This window comes from Eurosta solidaginis, chromosome 1 (genome assembly GCF_040869045.1).
Source record: "Eurosta solidaginis isolate ZX-2024a chromosome 1, ASM4086904v1, whole genome shotgun sequence".
In the NCBI taxonomy this organism is placed as follows: domain Eukaryota; kingdom Metazoa; phylum Arthropoda; class Insecta; order Diptera; family Tephritidae; genus Eurosta; species Eurosta solidaginis.
In genome coordinates this window covers 387046486-387065533 of record NC_090319.1, presented here as the reverse complement: position 1 = coordinate 387065533, position 19048 = coordinate 387046486, and the positions used below count along the sequence as shown (strand labels likewise).

Sequence of the window (19048 nt, the reverse complement as noted above, 5' to 3'; positions counted from 1 at the left end):
AAGAATTGGGCTGATAATGTTTCTGTCTGTTATTTCGCTTTTAAGTTGTAGGAATTCTTTCCTCAATGTTTCTGCTGTCGTAGTTGTCTTGTTATATTTGGATAAGCTTGTGTTTATCATTTGCGTTTGGATATTCCAAGGTGGGAATTTAGTTTTTAGATGTTTTACGAGTTTGAGTAATTTTGCGATAGTCTAAATCATGAAGAAAGTCAGAAATTGGCCATTATCTTTAAAAATTTGGTAATTATCTCTTATTTTGCCTGAGCAAAGGACAATAAAAAGTCCTGTGAATGTGACCTTCTAGATTGATATAGTGCAATTTTAATTTGGCTGGGTATCAGCGTTGCATTTTTTCATTTAACACATTTTTGTGGTACGAACGTTCGGTTAGGCTTCCAATAGATTCAATTTAGTTCCAATAGATTTAATTTAGTTCTAGTTTAGAATATCATATAATCGATTTCACTTATTCACAGCCGTTATTACTGACAAATGAAATTAAGCCGAGTTTGCAAACGAAGCAGGTCATTATGACACAAATGGCATTTGCAGCACAACAGCAACAGCTTACAAGCGGCTTAGATTTGAGTAGTAGTGACAATTCGATTACACTCAATAATTCTCCAGCTTCACCTTTGGCATCACCTTCTAATGCGGCAGCAAATTTCTTGCAGCAACAACACGTTCCAAATATCGGCGATGATGAACATCATCAAAATCAGCAACAGCAAGAGGTTACATCAACAATATTGCAAGCTTTTCAAGCTATGCAATCGCGTAATGTTGGTGATGAAGCAGCAGCAGCTGCACTTGCAACCGTTTGCGGTATGAGTGCGGCCGAACAACAGGAGTATTTGAAGGAGCGTTATCAATTGTACGATATGCCACGTTTCTTCGATGACCAACCTAAATCACCAACCGAAACACCGCCACCACCACTGCCAGAAAATCAGGAACAAGAAATGTATGGCGACGACGGTATAGCTGTGTTGGAAGATGAGATTGAATTGGATGTTGAACCAGACGCTGATGGGGTATCAGAAATGAAGAATCTTGCAACACTGGTAACAGCCGCAGCAGCTGCTGCTCCCAATATGCTGCTTGAGCATGTTACTATGACCACTGAAGAGTCCAATGACAATGAAAATGCATTGCAAATGGATCAATTCGATGATGGTGATGATGATGATAATGCCGGCGGCGTTGAAGGTGATCAATCTGTTGGTATGACGCATAACATGCTTGAGGGTAATGATTACGATGATGGTGAAGTTGATGGTGCGTTCGATGGTGAAGGAAATATGGATATGGATGGAGACGGTGACTGCGGTGACGACATCGAAGAGCTCGACGATGATGACGAAGATGAGCTAGAAGGTGATGTAGATGGAAATTGTGAAGAGGACATTGATGTAAGCTCAATGGTTGAACACGGTGTGACCAATGAAGAGGCACTTTCACCTAGAAAGCATACGATTGGTGGCGAAGAAGTTGAGGAAGGTGATGGGGATCAAGATGAAGATGATGATGATGATGAAGACGATGACGATGATATGACACTGAGTAATGCTAAACGTGCAAAGAGTGCTCATCGTCAACCTCAAGCTCTCGAGAATTTGATACTTTCAAATGTCGCTTACAAAACCGACGAACTGTCACAAGCGCTATGTGACTTCCGGCAAGACTTTACAAGCGATTTGGTGCACGTTTTTCCACCGATTGCTAATTTTAAAGCTGCTACCGGTAATACAGCATTTAGCACCTTGCAGCATTGTACAGCTGCAGCAGCAGCTGCCGCAGCGGATGTCGCGAATGCTGCAGCAGCTGATATTGCGAATGGCGTTAAAGTGGTTAGTCATGGTGAGTTAAATTAATTTTAGTCTTGTGCTATAACATTTTAAAACAAACATTTAAATCTGTTTAATATTCGAATTATGTAGATGTTGATGGTGCAACTGGAGCTGGTGTTATCACCGCTACGGGCATGTATCCTACGCTCGAAACGTTCGATCAATTCCCTGGCGATATGCCTGGTGATATGGACGATATATTGCAAATATTCCAAAATGATCCATCCTTGCAGGTAAGCCGTAATGTTTTTTTCATTCACAATATGCGTTGTTGTTGCTGTTGTTGTTATTTAGATTATTCTTTATCATTATTATTATTATCTAGGAACTACATAATTGTGCCGAGCTGGGCGACCTAAATTCAATATGCAAGAACCGCTTTAGCAGTAACTGGGTGCCTGCGCCGAAGTGGACCAGCCAGGATCACTTGATGGCGACACATCAACAAGCGCTGCTCTCGGCTGAAGATCAACAGCAGCAGCAACAACGACAGGCAACTAATCAAATGCTACTCGAGTATCAACATGAACTGCAAATGGGGGATCAAATACAGGTACGCCCCAAGAATTTAATAGCTTCAATTAACACACTCAAATATGAATAATGTTTATATGTATGTAAAATTTAAATTATTCTCTTTAAGTAGCTTTAAACTTCATCTCCATAAACAAACAAATACTTGTAAACTTATTACGTACAGAATTTAATTATACCCTCATTTGTATACATACGGGTATATAAATCACAATAGACTTGTTTTAACTATTCATATTATTTCGTTTTAACTTCAAATTTTTTTTATTAGAAATTGTAACAATCCACTTTTAAAACTTTTTTCATGTTTATTTAGTGTTCAAAAAGGTTTCGAATTTTTTATTTTTATTATTGAGTAAAACACGCTTTTTATGAAGGCGTTATTTTCGTCCATATAAAAAATAATATTGTTCATGTGTTATATGAAGATAGTCCCGGTAAAAAAAATTTATTAAAACTCAAGGGAGTATCAAAACTAGACCGTCTTGTTGTACTTTGTTAGACTAAAATTTACTGCCCCTATTACCGTTTACAACTCAACTTAGTTGGGTTGTAATTAAAAAAACTCAACTTTAAGACAACTCAACTATTAGTTACGTTCCATTGAGACTTGAGCGAGATACGGATAGAAATTTAACATGCAAATGCAACAACAACGTTGTGATCCTGATATTTATCTGGTTCAATTTCTGATCCGTATAGCAGTTCTGTTCGTTTCGTTTTCTGTAGTAGATTTTTTGACAGCTAACCACTTTTGAGTTGGTAGCACTCATGGCTTAACTATATATTAGATTTCATTAGAAATAAAATTTTTAATTTTTGTGGTAATTCTTTACGACAGCATGACACTGCTAATACGTGACCAAAAATATCGAGAGAGGTATTAAACGACGCGTCTTGACATCAGTATTAATAATCCGAAGGCGGAAAATAAAAATTTTAACTCGTTCAAACGATATTAAACAAAACCCGAAAAAGACAACAACATTACAACAACCACATGAAAAAATCGCCAACTTCAACTGCAAATATCTCCGGACAGAGATAAAATGTTTCTTTTCCGCTGCGGATTATTGTTCTCAAGATTAGTACGCGTCTTTTGACACCTCTCTCGATATTTTTGGACGCGTATTAGCAGTGTCATGCTGTCGTAAAGAATTACATTTTTTGTTTTCGGATTCTTAAATCGGAGGTCGAAACGTGTCTTTTGATACCAACTTTGAAAATTTTTGTTAAGAATTAGGTGGTGAACCGTCTTCTAAAACGTAAAATTTTTTCAAAACAACTGCAAAATTGTATGAAACAACTATTAGTAATCAGTTGTAGATTTTGACGTCTTTGACAACTACACCAACAGAAGGTTGTAAACGGCAATGCCACAAAAAGTTGTAAGACTAGACAACTCAACCGAAATTTTTTTTGACAGGTTGAGTTGTAATCTGTAATACCAAATTGCGAAATTTCAACCCAACCAGAGTTGAGTTGTAAACGGTAATAGGGGCATAATTAGCTACCAGACTGCATTTATGGCATTTTGATAGAAACAATTTTAAAGCTTTTTGGAATACTCAAAAGATTTACAGCCATGTTTCATATGGTTGAAAAACTTCTTCGAATTAAATTCGCGTACCACTGAATGAAATTTTTCAATACGGTTACAAGAACAACAAAAAAACGAATTGAACAATCTAATAGATTTTTTTTGAAAATCGGAACAAGCCTAATTATCAAAGTTTGAAACAAAATTAGATTCCTATGAAAAAAAAAATTTCAAATTAAAATAAAATATCGTCGCTTGGCGCGCAATACCGCGTATATACCAAAATTTCCAAAATCGAGATTTCGTTACCCCGACTAGGACTCATCGCCCTTAATGTATTTACGTTAAAATTCTGCCGTTTTTATCAACAAACCCCCAAATACAAATCAGAAGCAATACCGCGTATAAAATAAAAAAAAAAAAAGATTTGGGCGCAATACCGCTTATATTTTAGTTCTGGCTATTAACACAAAGATATGTAGAGTTGAATGTACGCTTTATTTCAGTAACTTTGTAAATACTCCATAAATTAAAACATGCTTTTAAAGGAAAATATTAAACATTTTCTTCTTTAACAATAATTGAAAAAAAAAAAAATTACTAAACCAAGGGTTTGATAGTTAGTCAACTCAAGTTCACGTAAGTAAATGCATATAATTCAAATTATAGACTTTCAAAAATGCAATTTTTCCTTCTTGTAATAGGCTCTCATTCGCTCCAACAAAAATTGATTTTGAGATTTTTGAAAAATAAGCAAGTATACCTTCCAAGCCAATATGCTCTTGCAACAGAGGAATCGCGAGTAAAACGATTTCCATATGAAGCAAGATTGGTAGACCATACCTTTTTTAAAGATTATAGCAACAGACAATTCTATACATACAGCTCTATACGATCTGGTATAGGAACAGGAGAACATGTTGTTAATAATTTGAGTATATTAAAAAACTTGCCTAACTGAACAATCCAATTCAAACTAAATTTTAACGATGATTACAAGATACTACCCAGGCGATCTAAAAAGAATTTAGGAAAATATATCCCCTTTGCACTCTACAACTCACGTTTGAAAATAACCAAAACTAAATTTGAACATTTACAACAACTTAAGAAAGTCATACCACCTGATTGGCACAACTTCTACGATAACTTACCTTTTGACTATAAATAAGCGATAATCGCTTAGCTGCTTAGTTATTTTAACACTAATTTAGCTTTATTTAAAAAATAGAATGTATATTTACTTTACTAATAATAAATAAAATAACTTTTATGGAACCTATTTTCTTTGAAATAAAGCAATGCAATGCCGCGTATTTTTCAAAAAGTTATATTTTTGCAGTTTGAGTGATTTTTTTGGTAAATTATTATATGTACATGGTGAGGCAACCCGAAATGAAATAAAATGTTAGATCAGTTCAAGATTGGAGCAACGGTTTGGCTAAAAATCAAGTTTTTTCTTCCTCCTACACAATTTGGCTCCTATCAAATACGCGGTATTGCTTTTTGCAAATACCCGGTATTGCGCGCCAAGCGACGATAAGCCAATGTCGAGTGGAGTGGATTACCTATGTATATGAACTGGTTGTGGTTGTTAATTGTAATTTAAAGCATAGTCACGTTTCTTCTATTAATTAAATTATTTTGATATTAAAAACAGCACCAACACGACCAGACGTTTACATTTTTGCCGCTATCATCAGATGAAGCAGCTGCAGCTGCTGCTGCTGCACAACACCAACAAATGCAACAGTCACTGCCACATCAAGGTGATTTCTTACTACAACAGCATCAACAATTGCAACAACACCAACAACTTATACTTCAAGAAGATGAGGAGGAACTAAAGCATCGTCAGATGCATATGATACAACAACTACAACAGGACCGACAATCAAGCGAGCGGCTGCGTAAGGCATTAGCTGCATGCACTGGTAGCCAGCATCAACAGTCACAACAACAAAAACTCCACCAACAGCAGCAACAACAGCAGCAACAGCAACAACATCAGCAGGCTGCTGCAGCCGCTGCTAATTACGTTTTCAACGTAGAGAGTGGGGACAAGTCGGCGCAATCTTTGCAATTGCTGTTCCAGTTGCCACAGTCGGTACAGCATCAACATCAACAACAACAACAAGATGTTCAAGACGCAGTTCAACAATTGCAGCATTTGCAATTGCAGGATTTGCCGGATAATCAAAAGGAACAGTTAATCCACGAGTTATCACAACAGGCTGAAAGTTTGATGCAGCAACAGCAACAACAACAACAGCAGCAAGCGGCTACATTGGAACAGGTGGCTCAAACGAATCTTTTGCTGCAGCAGCAGACGTTGCATCAACAGGTTCTAAAGCAAAAACATCACCATCTGCAACAACAACAATTACTACTGCAACAACAGTTACAACAGCAACAGCAACAACAACAACAACAACAGCAGCAGGTAAACTATTTAGTTCGTCTATAATACATTTTTTTAATCAAACATTTTTTCGTGAAGTATTTTTTCCTCTACGAAGATATAAAATAAAATTAAATTATAATCTGTGGTGAAAACAGTATTTTATGAATCAGCATATTTTGAACCATTTTCAGGTTCAAGTGGCCACACAAACGCAACCGCCAGTGGCAACTCCCTATAGTGGCGCAACAACAGTTGCTGCGTGTGGAAATACCCAGTTTCATGCAACCATCTCGCCATTAACAACTGATGTCGGACTTGGTGTATGCGGCCTTTCGACGCAACAACAGCAAATGGCCGCAGCCGCCGCTGCAGCAGCACAACAATTGCCTGCGCCACCTATGATATCATCCACAAAAATATCGGGTGGCATCGCTAAGAAAGCCATCGACAAGCAGTCACGAAAAGAACGCAATCGCTATGCAGCGCTACGTCAAACACCAGCTGGAAGTCAAGGTGGGTTTAGCTCCAAAAGTGATATTTTTGTATGTATTTTTTGCTACCTGAACAAGAATAAGAAAGCAGACCGTGCCAAACTCCTTACTTATATTACATCAATTTTAAAAACATTTAAACATTGAAACATTTACGTAGCACCGTTTTTCTAACATTTCCTTCTTTAGCGTTTATAAGATGGTTGTAAATTGGAGACGAGTATGGATACTAAAATTCGGAGAAAAAATTATTTTTGAGTTTTAAATTCTCATTCAAACTCTTAGATAGAAATTACAGTTGCCAGAACCGAAATAACAGTTTGTAAACTTCTCATTAAATATCCACCCTTTAACATTTGAATATAGGTACTTCTGGCTTGACCTGAAATGACCCGTAAACAATCGCCGACACCAAAAATAAACGATCTAGATCGCATTGATTTCTTTGGCTTCAATTTTAAAGAAATATACTGTAAAGCGCTCAGCTTAGCTTTGGGCAAAAATTTTCTCCATACGCATTTGAAGTTCGAAATAACTAAAAAAAGATATTATCCTGTGGCCATTTTCTAAGACACTCAACATAAGCTTCGATTTAGGGGCGGTTTTATGCAACTTTTTTATCGAAACAGTTCTGCCATGCATGTCTTCAATTATCAGAGAAGTAAATTTAGCATAAACCAAAAACTGTGTCCCTGATTCAATTTTATTAAGTTTTTAGAAGAGCAAAGAACAAACCGTAAGCTGTGGATTATATATCTGTTGGCTTTTTTATGGAAACCGCAACACCCAAATAGGGCTTTTGTATTCGTACATACATCTACGAGTAGAAAATTAATAGCGTAAATGTTCAAATTTAAGCACTAATTTTTTTTTATTTGTGGATATTAAATCAATTTAAATAAGTTGTGTAACAAAAATTATGTAAACAAGTTCCTAAAACGTTTTCAAAAATTCGAAACGAAATTTTTTGTAAATTTTATTTCTTGTTTTTATTCATATATTCATATTAAACGCCCAAACTTAACGAAAACTAAACCGAATTCCTATATTTCTCTTTGTTAATAAAAAAAAGATCAAATTTGTTGCGTTACTTACGGTAAAAAAAGCCGAGGAAAAGGTTTTCCCTGTTACGGCGTTTCCAGAGTCACTACACCTGCGTAACGAAACTTTTTATTTATTGTGATTAATATCGACAATTCCTTAACTCAGTAGGTGGTAAGGCGAGAAAGCTAGAAAGTCCATAGCGGTTTTCGTCCTCCATCATATGCCAAAATCTATTTAAGACTTATTAAAAAATCCTTGCGCAATTTCTGGATGGCTGCATCAAATATACAAAGAGCTCTTCCGTTGCTTATGATATACTTTTCGACTTAAAATAATGAATATAGTGGTTGTTGTTGTTGTTGTATTAACAGTGGAAATATTGTGGTAGAATGTAAATACATATTTTGCACAAATTTGTACAAATAAGTGTTTTCTTAAAATAACCAATTTCCTTTAACTATTTTGATGCATTCCCTTTAATTTAACAAGTGAAAAAACTCCTAGGAAATGGCAGAGAAATCTCCCTCTCCCTCACATTCATAATACCTACTTTTCTCCCATAACCGGTTTCCGCTTTTTCGAACATTGTTCAGAATAGGAGGAAAGGGAGAAGTGAAAAAACTCACAAGGAATTTTTATTTAGAATAGGAGGAATGGGAGAAGGGAAAAAACTCGCACGGAATTTTCGTTTAGAATTGGGCTGAATGTCAATTTTTTTTTTAAGGATAAGACTATTACTTATATGAAATATAGCTGATTTTACGAAAACTGCTAGGGACTTTCTATCTTTTTCGCCTTAAGATACCAACTAATTAGTTAAGGAATTGTCGATGTTAATCACAATAACTAAAAGTTTCGTTACGCAGCTGTAGTGACTGGAAACGCCGTAACAGGGAAAACATTTTCCTCGGCTTTTTTTTTTTGACCGCAACTGTATGTAAAACAATTTCGAAAATGTTTTCGATAAAAATTTTAAAATTCAAGGAGCTTCTTAAAGTTGTAATAAAAATTTCCAAATTTTTGCACTGGTTTTTGATAATTTTTTCCAAATAGTTTTCAGAATTTTTTAAAATGGCATTTTACACATTTTTATGAAAGAAAATCGAAATGATTTCCACAGTTATAATTATTTATTTTTCAATAAGCGAATATAGAAAAAAGATCGAAAAAATTCGAAAAACATTTTTGCTGCAATTTTTTCGCTCGCAGGTGTATAATCTAATTTAAGCATAATTTTGTGTGTAAAATATCTTGTTTTGCGAATATTTGCATTTTTCATCTCCCTATAGCCAACACTACGAATCAACAACAATACCAACAAACCGTTGCCACTACTGCGCTTGATAAAACCATTGATGTTGACTCTGAAACCGATTCAAATCATGATACCGCACTAACATTGGCATGTGCCGGTGGACATGAAGAGCTCGTTCAACTATTACTCAATCGTAATGCAAACATTGAACATCGCGACAAAAAAGGTTTTACCCCTTTAATACTAGCCGCCACAGCCGGTCATGAGAAAGTCGTCGAAATACTACTGAAACACGGCGCCGAATTGGAGGCACAATCCGAGCGAACCAAGGATACACCACTTTCGTTAGCCTGCTCTGGTGGACGTTACGAAGTGGTCGAACTATTATTGAAGCATAATGCCAACAAGGAGCATCGTAACGTTTCCGATTATACGCCGCTTAGTTTGGCGGCAAGCGGCGGTTATGTGAATATTATTAAATTACTTTTGAATCATGGTGCAGAAATTAATTCACGCACCGGCAGCAAATTAGGTATTTCACCATTGATGTTGGCCGCCATGAATGGTCATACAGCTGCTGTTAAACTATTGCTAGATCAAGGTTCCGATATTAATGCACAAATCGAAACTAATCGCAACACGGCGTTAACATTGGCATGTTTTCAAGGTCGACATGAGGTGGTAAGTTTATTGCTGGATCGAAAAGCGAATGTTGAACATCGCGCCAAAACTGGGCTTACACCACTGATGGAAGCTGCCTCTGGCGGTTATATCGATGTGGGTCGTGTGCTATTAGACAAAGGTGCCGATGTGAATGCGGCACCAGTACCAACATCACGTGACACTGCACTTACTATTGCAGCTGATAAGGGTCATTTAAAGTTTGTCGAGTTGCTGTTGTCACGCGGAGCTGCCGTTGAAGTCAAGAATAAAAAGGGAAATTCACCACTTTGGCTAGCTGCACACGGTGGACATTTGAGCGTCGTTGAGATACTCTATACTCATCTAGCAGATATTGATTCACAAGATAATCGACGTGTATCATGTCTAATGGCTGCTTTCCGTAAGGGTCATACTAAAGTCGTCAAATGGATGGTACAATATGTAACACAATTCCCTTCCGATCAAGAGATGAGTCGCTTTATCAGTACAATAAGTGATAAGGAATTGTCTGAGAAATGCTATGATTGCATGAAATTTATACGTGCAGCTAAAGAAGCACAAGCTGTAAAAGCAAATCAAAATGCGTCCATTTTGCTCAGAGAATTGGATAATGAGCGTACACGTGAAGAGAGTCGTAGAGCAGCTGCAGCGCGCCGTCGTGAGCGCAAGAAGAAGAAGAAGTTGGAGAAAAAAGAAGAGAGACGTCGTCAAATGGAAGGTGCCTGCGGTGGCAGTCAAATGTCGGGCTCAAACGATGCTGAAGAAAAAGATTCAGAGGCAGACGACGATAGCGATCATGATGATAATGCACTCGAAGATGAGGATGATAATCGGCACGTACCGAATTATCGTGAAGAAGGCGATTCTGGTATCGATCAAGGCTCATGTTCTAGCACCGAGATGAAGGCAGTTGGTGTTGGTAGTAATGCCCCCGGCAGCGGCAATAACACCAGCCAACAACGTGAATGCGAAAAAACGCTCAAGAACATGAAAAATAATAAGAAAAGGAAGAATGCAACACAACAGACACAGACACAACCACGAAATATGAGCAATGAAAGAATCAGCACACAACGAGCCAACTGCTCGACTGCAGCGGCTGCCACTGTTGAAGACTCCAAAGGCAGTACACATAAGCAAACTACTTCTGCCAAAAAGCAGCAACAGGAGAAGGAGCAGGAGCAGCAAACATCGACAAGAGGCGGCAATACGAGTACGAAGAAAAACAGCGTACAGTCTGCTGAAACCCCTAACTACGCCCCCACGGTTAAGTCAACTAGTGCTGCAACAGCAAACAAAAGGTCTGAAACAACACAACAGCTCAACTTGCGTAAAGAAGAGACGAACAAAAAGCGCGACAACAACAATAAACAACGCGAGAAAGAAAATCTTGCACCGAAGGAAACACAAACAGCAAGCAACAGCAATCGTCAAACACAACGAGAACGAGAACGCGAACAAGTACAACCAACTGTCGTAGAGAAATCAAAAGGCGACAAATCGTACGAATCGAACAGCTATACAGCTCATGCAACAACTGGAGGCAGTGGTGGTGCGAGTAATGCCTCTACACGAAAGTCGCTGGTGTTTTCTGCATCACGTAACACCAGTACCATCGCTGCAAACGATGATCATCAAACCACGGCTAGCGCAACACAGCACAAATCCACACCGCCAAAACGTGGTGAAGATGGTTGGAAGGAGGTAGTACGTAAAAGTTCTACGCAACAGACAAGTGGAACATCATCAAGCACAACGAGCGCATCGACAAGTGTTTCATCATCATCGCCCGGTGGCGTTGCCGCTCCATCATTGACAACCACCAATGTAACTGGGACTAGTAGTAGTGCCACCGTAGTGCCAACACCTCAACCTGTTAGCGAAATGACATGTAAAAAGGTGCAGGTACCGGTGAATGCCATTTCACGTGTTATCGGACGCGCCGGCAGCAATATTAATGCCATACGCGCCACTACAGGTGCCCATATTGAAGTAGAAAAACAGGGCAAAAATCAATCGGAACGCAGCATTACAATCAAAGGACAGACCGATGCCACAAAACAGGCACATATGCTTATATTGGCACTAATTAAAGATCCCGACGTAGACATATTGCAAATGCTGCCACGCATCAATACTAGCATTAAAGCATCCACACTGCCTCTAAGTGTTGGCACATGGGAAAATAAAAATTCTACCAATATACAATCATCCGCTGCATCTTCAGCATCATCAACATCTTCAACGGCATCAGCAGCGGCAACATATTCAAGTGGTGGTGGTGGAATAGGTCAATCAGGCAATAATAGTGGTGCTGGATCAGGTGGTGGTAACTCTAGTGGCCCCAAAGGTGCTGGTGGCGTTGGTAGCACTAAAACTGGTGGTAAACCGCAAGCAAGTACTGGTACTGGTAATAAAACTAGTTCTGCACGTTCCCAGGCTGCCAAGACATCATTTCACACGCAGCAACATCAAGTAGGCAGCCGTGGAAGTCATTCACAGCCCACAAGTGGTGGTACACAAAAAATGAAGCCTCAGGAGGTAGCCAACGTGTCAGGTGCAAACAAAACTTCGAATTCAACTCACGGCGGTAATATTTGTGGCGTGGGCATTGTCTCGCATACACAAAAAAATAACATCACAAACAAACAACAACAACAACACACAAACACTGCTGTCAATACACAAACCTTCGCTGCTAAGCTGAGCAATACCACAGGTCTCTCCTCTACACATAATACGCACAATTCACCATCTAAAAAGGTGGGTGACTGTAATAACATTGGTCGTATTGGTGCAAGCGCACCTTACGGGCGTGGCAAACCCGTGCCCAGTAGCTCTAATGTAGTAACTCAGTTGGGTTGTGTAACAGCTGCTAATAACCATCATAATAACAACACAGGAAACTATGCGCTGTCTGGTCCGATTGGTGTTTTCAATCCTGCTGAAGTAGCCGCTGTCAATGCTGCTGCTGCTGCAGCAGCTGCAGCCGCTGCAGTTTCAGCCGCAAGTACTATGACATCAAGCGCTATAGCTACGTTAACAACAACTTCAGCAACAACTGTGACAACAGGTGGTAGCAGCAATGCAAAAACTACTACAACAACGCCAGCTTTTGCAGCACCAACTGCAACACGTGCGGTTACACCAATAGGACCACCACACAAACGTGTTGTAGGCGTTTCTCCTGTACCAGTAGTAACAGCACCATCAGTACCATCAGCACAACAGTCCACGCAAATGCAGCAAACACAAAAACAGCAACAAATAAAACAACGAATACAACAACATACGAATGTGTTCGCAGCACAGCCACCAATAGGAACTGTATCAGCCGATATGCAACAACATCTTATAATTAATTGTGCTGAGCCTACAGCTAACGTTACCGGCACATGCCCAGATACTGGAGTGAACAGTACATCTGCTACTGGTGGATTTGGCACACAGCTTGCTTCAAAAATAAGCAATGAATACACACTCTTCTTCAATTACCAATCACAATGGGGGGAAAATGTGCAAATGTATAACTCGCCATCAGCATTGGTTAGTGATCCATTACCCAAAGCGGATGCTTCAAAAGCTCCAGGCTATAATCGTAACATACTAAATTCACCAGTGGGTGGAAGTTCCAAAGCTTCCTCCCACTCAGCTTCACCGCCTAGCAGCAATGTAATGCCTGCGCCTGTAGGCATGCACCAGACACAAGCTGTTAGCGCTGGTGGAAATGCTGCACCAACTTCGAATCTCACCATACTTGCTACCAGCATGGCTGGGGGAACTTCAACAGCTGGCACCTCGCCCGGTATGCACACTGTTTCTTCGGTAGCATCAAGTGGTGATAATATAACCACAATTACCGCCTCAAATATTGCCGATCGCGTTGACATGGGCGTGAGTGTTGGTGGCGGGAATGGTGCTGCTAAAGAATTGCAGTTATCTACACAAGTAAGCGGTGTAAGTGGTAGTGAGGCGCAGCACACTTCTGTGGGTGTAATCAAACCACCTGCCCCGATTGGACAACAACCAAATCAAACAAATACATCAATTAGCTCCAACAGCACCGTTACAACGAATATACCCGCTAGTGGTTTGGCAATACAACGCCCTCCCCCAAATACTAACCAACAACATCGCACCGGTGTAGTGAATGCTACACATAATACATCAACTTCCGCTAATGTGGGTGCTTTGGGTAGTAGTGGCACCCTTGAGGGAAGCGCAGCTAACTCACAACAACCTACTATGAATTTTGGACCCATCGGCCCCAATCACTCTGCACGTAACAACAACAATGGACCACCAGGTTCTATTGGTGAACCACCAATAAATCGTTTCTTCGAAGCTTTAGGTTCTGCCGGAAACGGCGTTATGCCACATCACGTGAAAATGCCATCTCATTATGGTATGCAAATGCATGGTGTCGGTGTTAACAACAATCACCCATTATCGCGCCTTAATTTACGAAATTCGGCATTCAGTGGACCTGGTGGTGGTGGTGCAGCAAACATGGGGTCTATGGCGCAACCCCCAATCGGCCAGCCACCACAACAACAACCCTTACTTGGCAGTGGCATTTTTCATCCACAGCAGCATCAACCACCACCACCGGCACCGACGAATTTTCCCACAGGAAAGTCACTGGCACCAGGTTCTAATTTGGCATCTGGCACACGCTCACAGTCGCAGCCACAAAACGGACCACAGGCGCCCAACACTGGGCCACAGCGTTGGTATGGCGGCTATATGGACGTATTAAACTTGGAGAACGGTGGACTTGGTGGCGGTAACAACTCACCGGCTGCAATGTCACCTAATCAAGCCGCAGTGGGTGGAAATATGTTACAACAGCAAATGGCCGCACAACAACAACAACAACAGCAGCAGCAACAAGAAGATATACGCAAAATGCCACGTCCTATAGGTACCGAGCGTGCATCATGGAAATGCAATAACTATCCAATGAATATGGCTGGTGGTGGTGGCATGCCAGGGCCTGGTTTGGATGATGGCATGGGATCTGGTATGCCACCAGCTGTTGCTGGTCTGATGCATGGCCCTTGGATGATGGACAAACCACCACAAGCACCGCCGCTACAACAACAGCAACAACAATCGAATTGGATGAAGCAACAATATCGCTTTTATGGCGGTGGCGCAGCTGGTGGAGGACTAGGTGGCATGGGCGGACCTACAGGTGGTCCAGCCGATTATCATCATCAAGATCAATTCCACGTAAGTATTAATCATTATCTGAATTAAGAATATACATATGTGCAGATAATTAATGCATATGCACGTACGCCGTTTTGAATCAAATGAGACCAACTAATCACAAATACAAATAACTTTTATATCCTATTGAAATCAGAGACATAGAGTAATATAGAATTAAAAACGGCGAACATCAATGGAAAGGGTGAAACTAGCGATAGGTAATTCACCACATTACCTGCCTGAAGATATTAAAAAACAAGTAAAGGTGTCTAAGTTCGGGTGTAACCGAACATTATATACTCAGCGTGAGCTTTAATTGTACATTTCGTTTCAGATAAATTACTTTTCTACATAACACGTGGCACCGCCCATTAAAAAAAAATGTCTCCCCATTTCCTCTTACAATAAAATTTGATAAGTGAAATATCATTCAGGGTTGTCATGGAATCCAAGTCGGTATTGCGTTTTGTCGGAATTGCAAACCAATATTGATTTAAATTGGTGTCAATAAACCGTATTGGTTTTGCTGTTTTCGAATGTAAATAAAAGCGACGTTCGAATCAGCTGTTTTGCAGTGTTATCGGTGCACCGGCAATTTTGATGTTAATTTTTTTGGCAAAATTTTATAAAATACTTGTTTTGTGCATCTAAACAGAAGTTAACAAATTTATTGACATTAAAATGGCATCAGCAGTTTTAGCATTTATGTTATTGGAAGAAGAAAGTTGCGAGAAGCCCAAAGCAAAATTGTGATAGATCGCAGCAATCCATTTGAGTTGCCAGAGACAGCGTAATTAAAAATATTTATTTCGTAATGTGGTTTTCTAAATATTTATAGTGTATTTGCAGTTACATTGAATAATATCGCATAAACAAAGAGGCTTTCCGAATGTTATTGAACAGCATTGAAAGACGCTTAACCCGCTCGAAAGTTCTGCCAGTGCTGCAACTAGCTGCTACCTTACGATTGTTCGCTTCCCAAGGCAGTCGGTTCTATGTACCGGAGCGACTCGGGATTTTTCCCGACCAAGGACTGTCATTTCAGTGTGACCCCATTTAATTTGTTTCGTCCCTCCCACAAATTGTCATCCTCCCAGCAGCTCCTTGCAGCAGGACTGCTACATATTCTCTTACTCAGGGAAGGTATCGAACCCAATCCGGGTCCGTCTCCTGACCCCGGTCCTGAGAAATGGTTTTGCTGCATTTGCCAGAAAAGAATCTTTTTAGGACGGTCATACTCTGTTCAGTGTGTCTCGTGCAAGGGATGGTTGCATCGGACAGGTTGTTCTGGGCTTGATCCCAAAACCCGACGTCCACGTAACTTTTATAAATCTTTTGTGGCTCCTTGCTGCTCACGCCCAAGGGCGTCCCATAGTCTACGCCCAAGCGCCCAGAAACCTGGGCATCCCAACAGACATCTGATTGACGAAACAGCACCGCCTAGGGGCCTAAGGAGTCATCTCCGTAAGCATTTTGAGGAAATACGGCACCTGAGAACCCAGCCGTATGAAGCGAAAAAACACAAGCAGGTCCTTGGTGAACTCCATAGACAGGCGTCGGACCTTTATGTCGGGAATTGCCCGGTGAATCCAGTACTTGAAGAAAAATATCCAGAACTCGCGGAAGAGGAACACATACTCCCCAGGAAAACGCGTGTCACTCTTGCTCAACTTCGTTCTGGATACTGTAACAGGTTAAACTCTTACCTATCCAGAATCAACCCCGACATACAAAATGTATGCCCCGCTTGCAATGTGTCTCCACATGACACCAACCATCTCTTTAATTGTAATGTGGAACCTACGCCTCTAACACTCCTTTCTTTATGGTCCACCCCTGTTGAAACGGCAAGTTTCCTTGGACTCCCGTTAGAGGATATTGATGACAATTTGTGATCGGTCGCGGCTATTAGGTGGGGCGAGCATTGCTACAACAACAACAACCTTACGATTGTTAGCTGAAGGATCCTACCAAAGATCAGTTGGCAAGGATTCTAGCATGAGTATAGGAAGAAGCACTGTGTCAACGATTTTAGATGATGTGCTTCGTGAATCCCTTCGCAAAATCTGGCTGTTTCTCCATAAATTCAATCAAAACTGTCTTCCATTGAATTTTTATGCTTTCCCCTATTAAGAGCGAAAATATATGTAAATTTACATTTATTTTTATAAAATAAACCTTTATTCACTTACATTTTTAGAAAATATTCAACTGCAAGAGAAAAACAACTATGAAAAAATGAAATCCAACAGCATTTAACTGATTGCTTTGTTTCCGATAGCAAAATCGATATAATCGGATTCTGTGACACTTAAAACCGACACTAACTCCAATTCGAACATTAAACCGATAACGTTGGATTTCATGACACCAAAGTAATTTTTTTGTCATTTTTAAATTCAATTACGACAACATTTGGATTCCATGACAGCCCTGATTGATTCAAAACTATTTTTTGCTAAGTTATAGCTTATTATTCTTGTCTACGAACCTTCTGAACTTGTTTTATATCTAAGTTGCCGTGGCCATTAACCGATCCCGTCCATTTTTACTAGAAATATTTTCCGCTACAAGGAAAATATGTGTGCACAATTTCATTACGATCCGTTAATTTTTCTTCGAGTTATGGCTGCCGAAACATAGAAAATTGCTTAGTCATAAAAGGGGCGGCGCCACGCCAATTTTTTTAAATTTGAAATTTCTCCTATTTATTGTTATAAATCCACTTGGGAAATGAAATACCATTGATATAAAGCTCTTTTTTGCAAAGATATAGCTTATTTTATTCGTCCACGACCCTTTTAAAAATCTTTTATATAAAAGTGGGCGTGGTCCTTAACCGATTTTGTTAATTTTTCTTCAAAGCATTCCCTATAGTAAAGGCAACCTCTCTGCCGAATTTTGTTACGATAGGTTTAACGATTTTTGATTTGTAATTAATAATATTTGTAAAATTGATTTTATCACAAGTGGGCGGTGCCACGCCCATTTTAAACAACCTTTTAAACTGTTTATCAAGAGTCTCAATATCAGTCCACACGAACATTCTAGGTGTATTATTTACTAAATAATTAGGTTTTTTATGTTTTCCAAAATGTTATATGTATAAAAAGTGGGAGTGGTAATCATCCGATTTCGTTCATTTTCAATACCAATCTATTCTGGGTCCAGATAAGCTCGTGTGCCAAATTTGGTGAAGATATCTCAATATTTACTCAAGTTATCTTGTTAACGGACGGACGGACATGGCTCAATCAAATTTTTTTTCGATACTGATGATTTTGATATATGGAAGTCTATATCTATCTCGTTTCCTTTATACCTGTACAACCAACCGTTATCCAATCAAAGTTAATATACTCTGTGTGCAAAGCACGCTGAGTATAAAAACTTGGTGTTTTTTTCGTTGAAATTTCACAAAATATTTAGTGTACAGATACAGTGCGGCTAGTTATTAGTATTTTTATACTCAGTTGAGCAGAGCTCACAGAGTATATTAAGTTTGATTGGATAACGGTTGGTTGTACATATATAAAGGAATCGAGATAGATATAGACTTCCATATATCAAAATAATCAGGATCCAGAAAAAATTTGATTGAGCCATGTCCGTCCGTCCGTCCGTCCGTTAACACGATAACTTGAGTAAATTTTGAGGTATCTTGATGAAATTTGGTACGTAGGTTTCTGAGCACTCATCTCAGATCGCTATTTAAAATGAACGATATCGGACTATAACCACGCCCACTTTTTCGATATCGAAAATTTCGAAAAACCGAAAAAATGCGATAATTCATTGCCAAAGGCGGTTAAAGCGATGAAACTTGGTAGATGGGTTGACGTTATGACGCAGAATAGAAAATTAGTAAGATTTTGGACAATGGGCGTGGCACCGCCCACTTTTACAAGAAGGTAATTTAAAAGTTTTGCAAGCTGTAATTTGGCAGTCGTTGAAGATATCATGATGAAATTTGGCAGGAACGTTACTACTATTACTATATATGTGCTAAATAAAAATTAGCAAAATTGGATGAAAAACACGCCCACTTTT

General features: G+C 39.4%; 1 protein-coding gene across 5 annotated transcripts in view; it reads left to right on the top strand.

The window, feature by feature from the left end:
• Positions 1-19048, top strand: part of mask (multiple ankyrin repeats single KH domain) — a 105721-nt gene that overhangs the window by 76636 nt on the left and 10037 nt on the right. For all 5 annotated transcript variants that reach the window (XM_067763395.1, XM_067763394.1, XM_067763391.1 and 2 more), the window contains 6 exons: positions 477-1860; positions 1941-2083; positions 2176-2403; positions 5585-6367; positions 6520-6841; positions 9153-15016. In XM_067763395.1, coding sequence (XP_067619496.1) covers positions 477-1860; positions 1941-2083; positions 2176-2403; positions 5585-6367; positions 6520-6841; positions 9153-15016 — 8724 coding nt within the window. The remainder of the gene's footprint in view (positions 1-476; positions 1861-1940; positions 2084-2175; positions 2404-5584; positions 6368-6519; positions 6842-9152; positions 15017-19048) is intronic.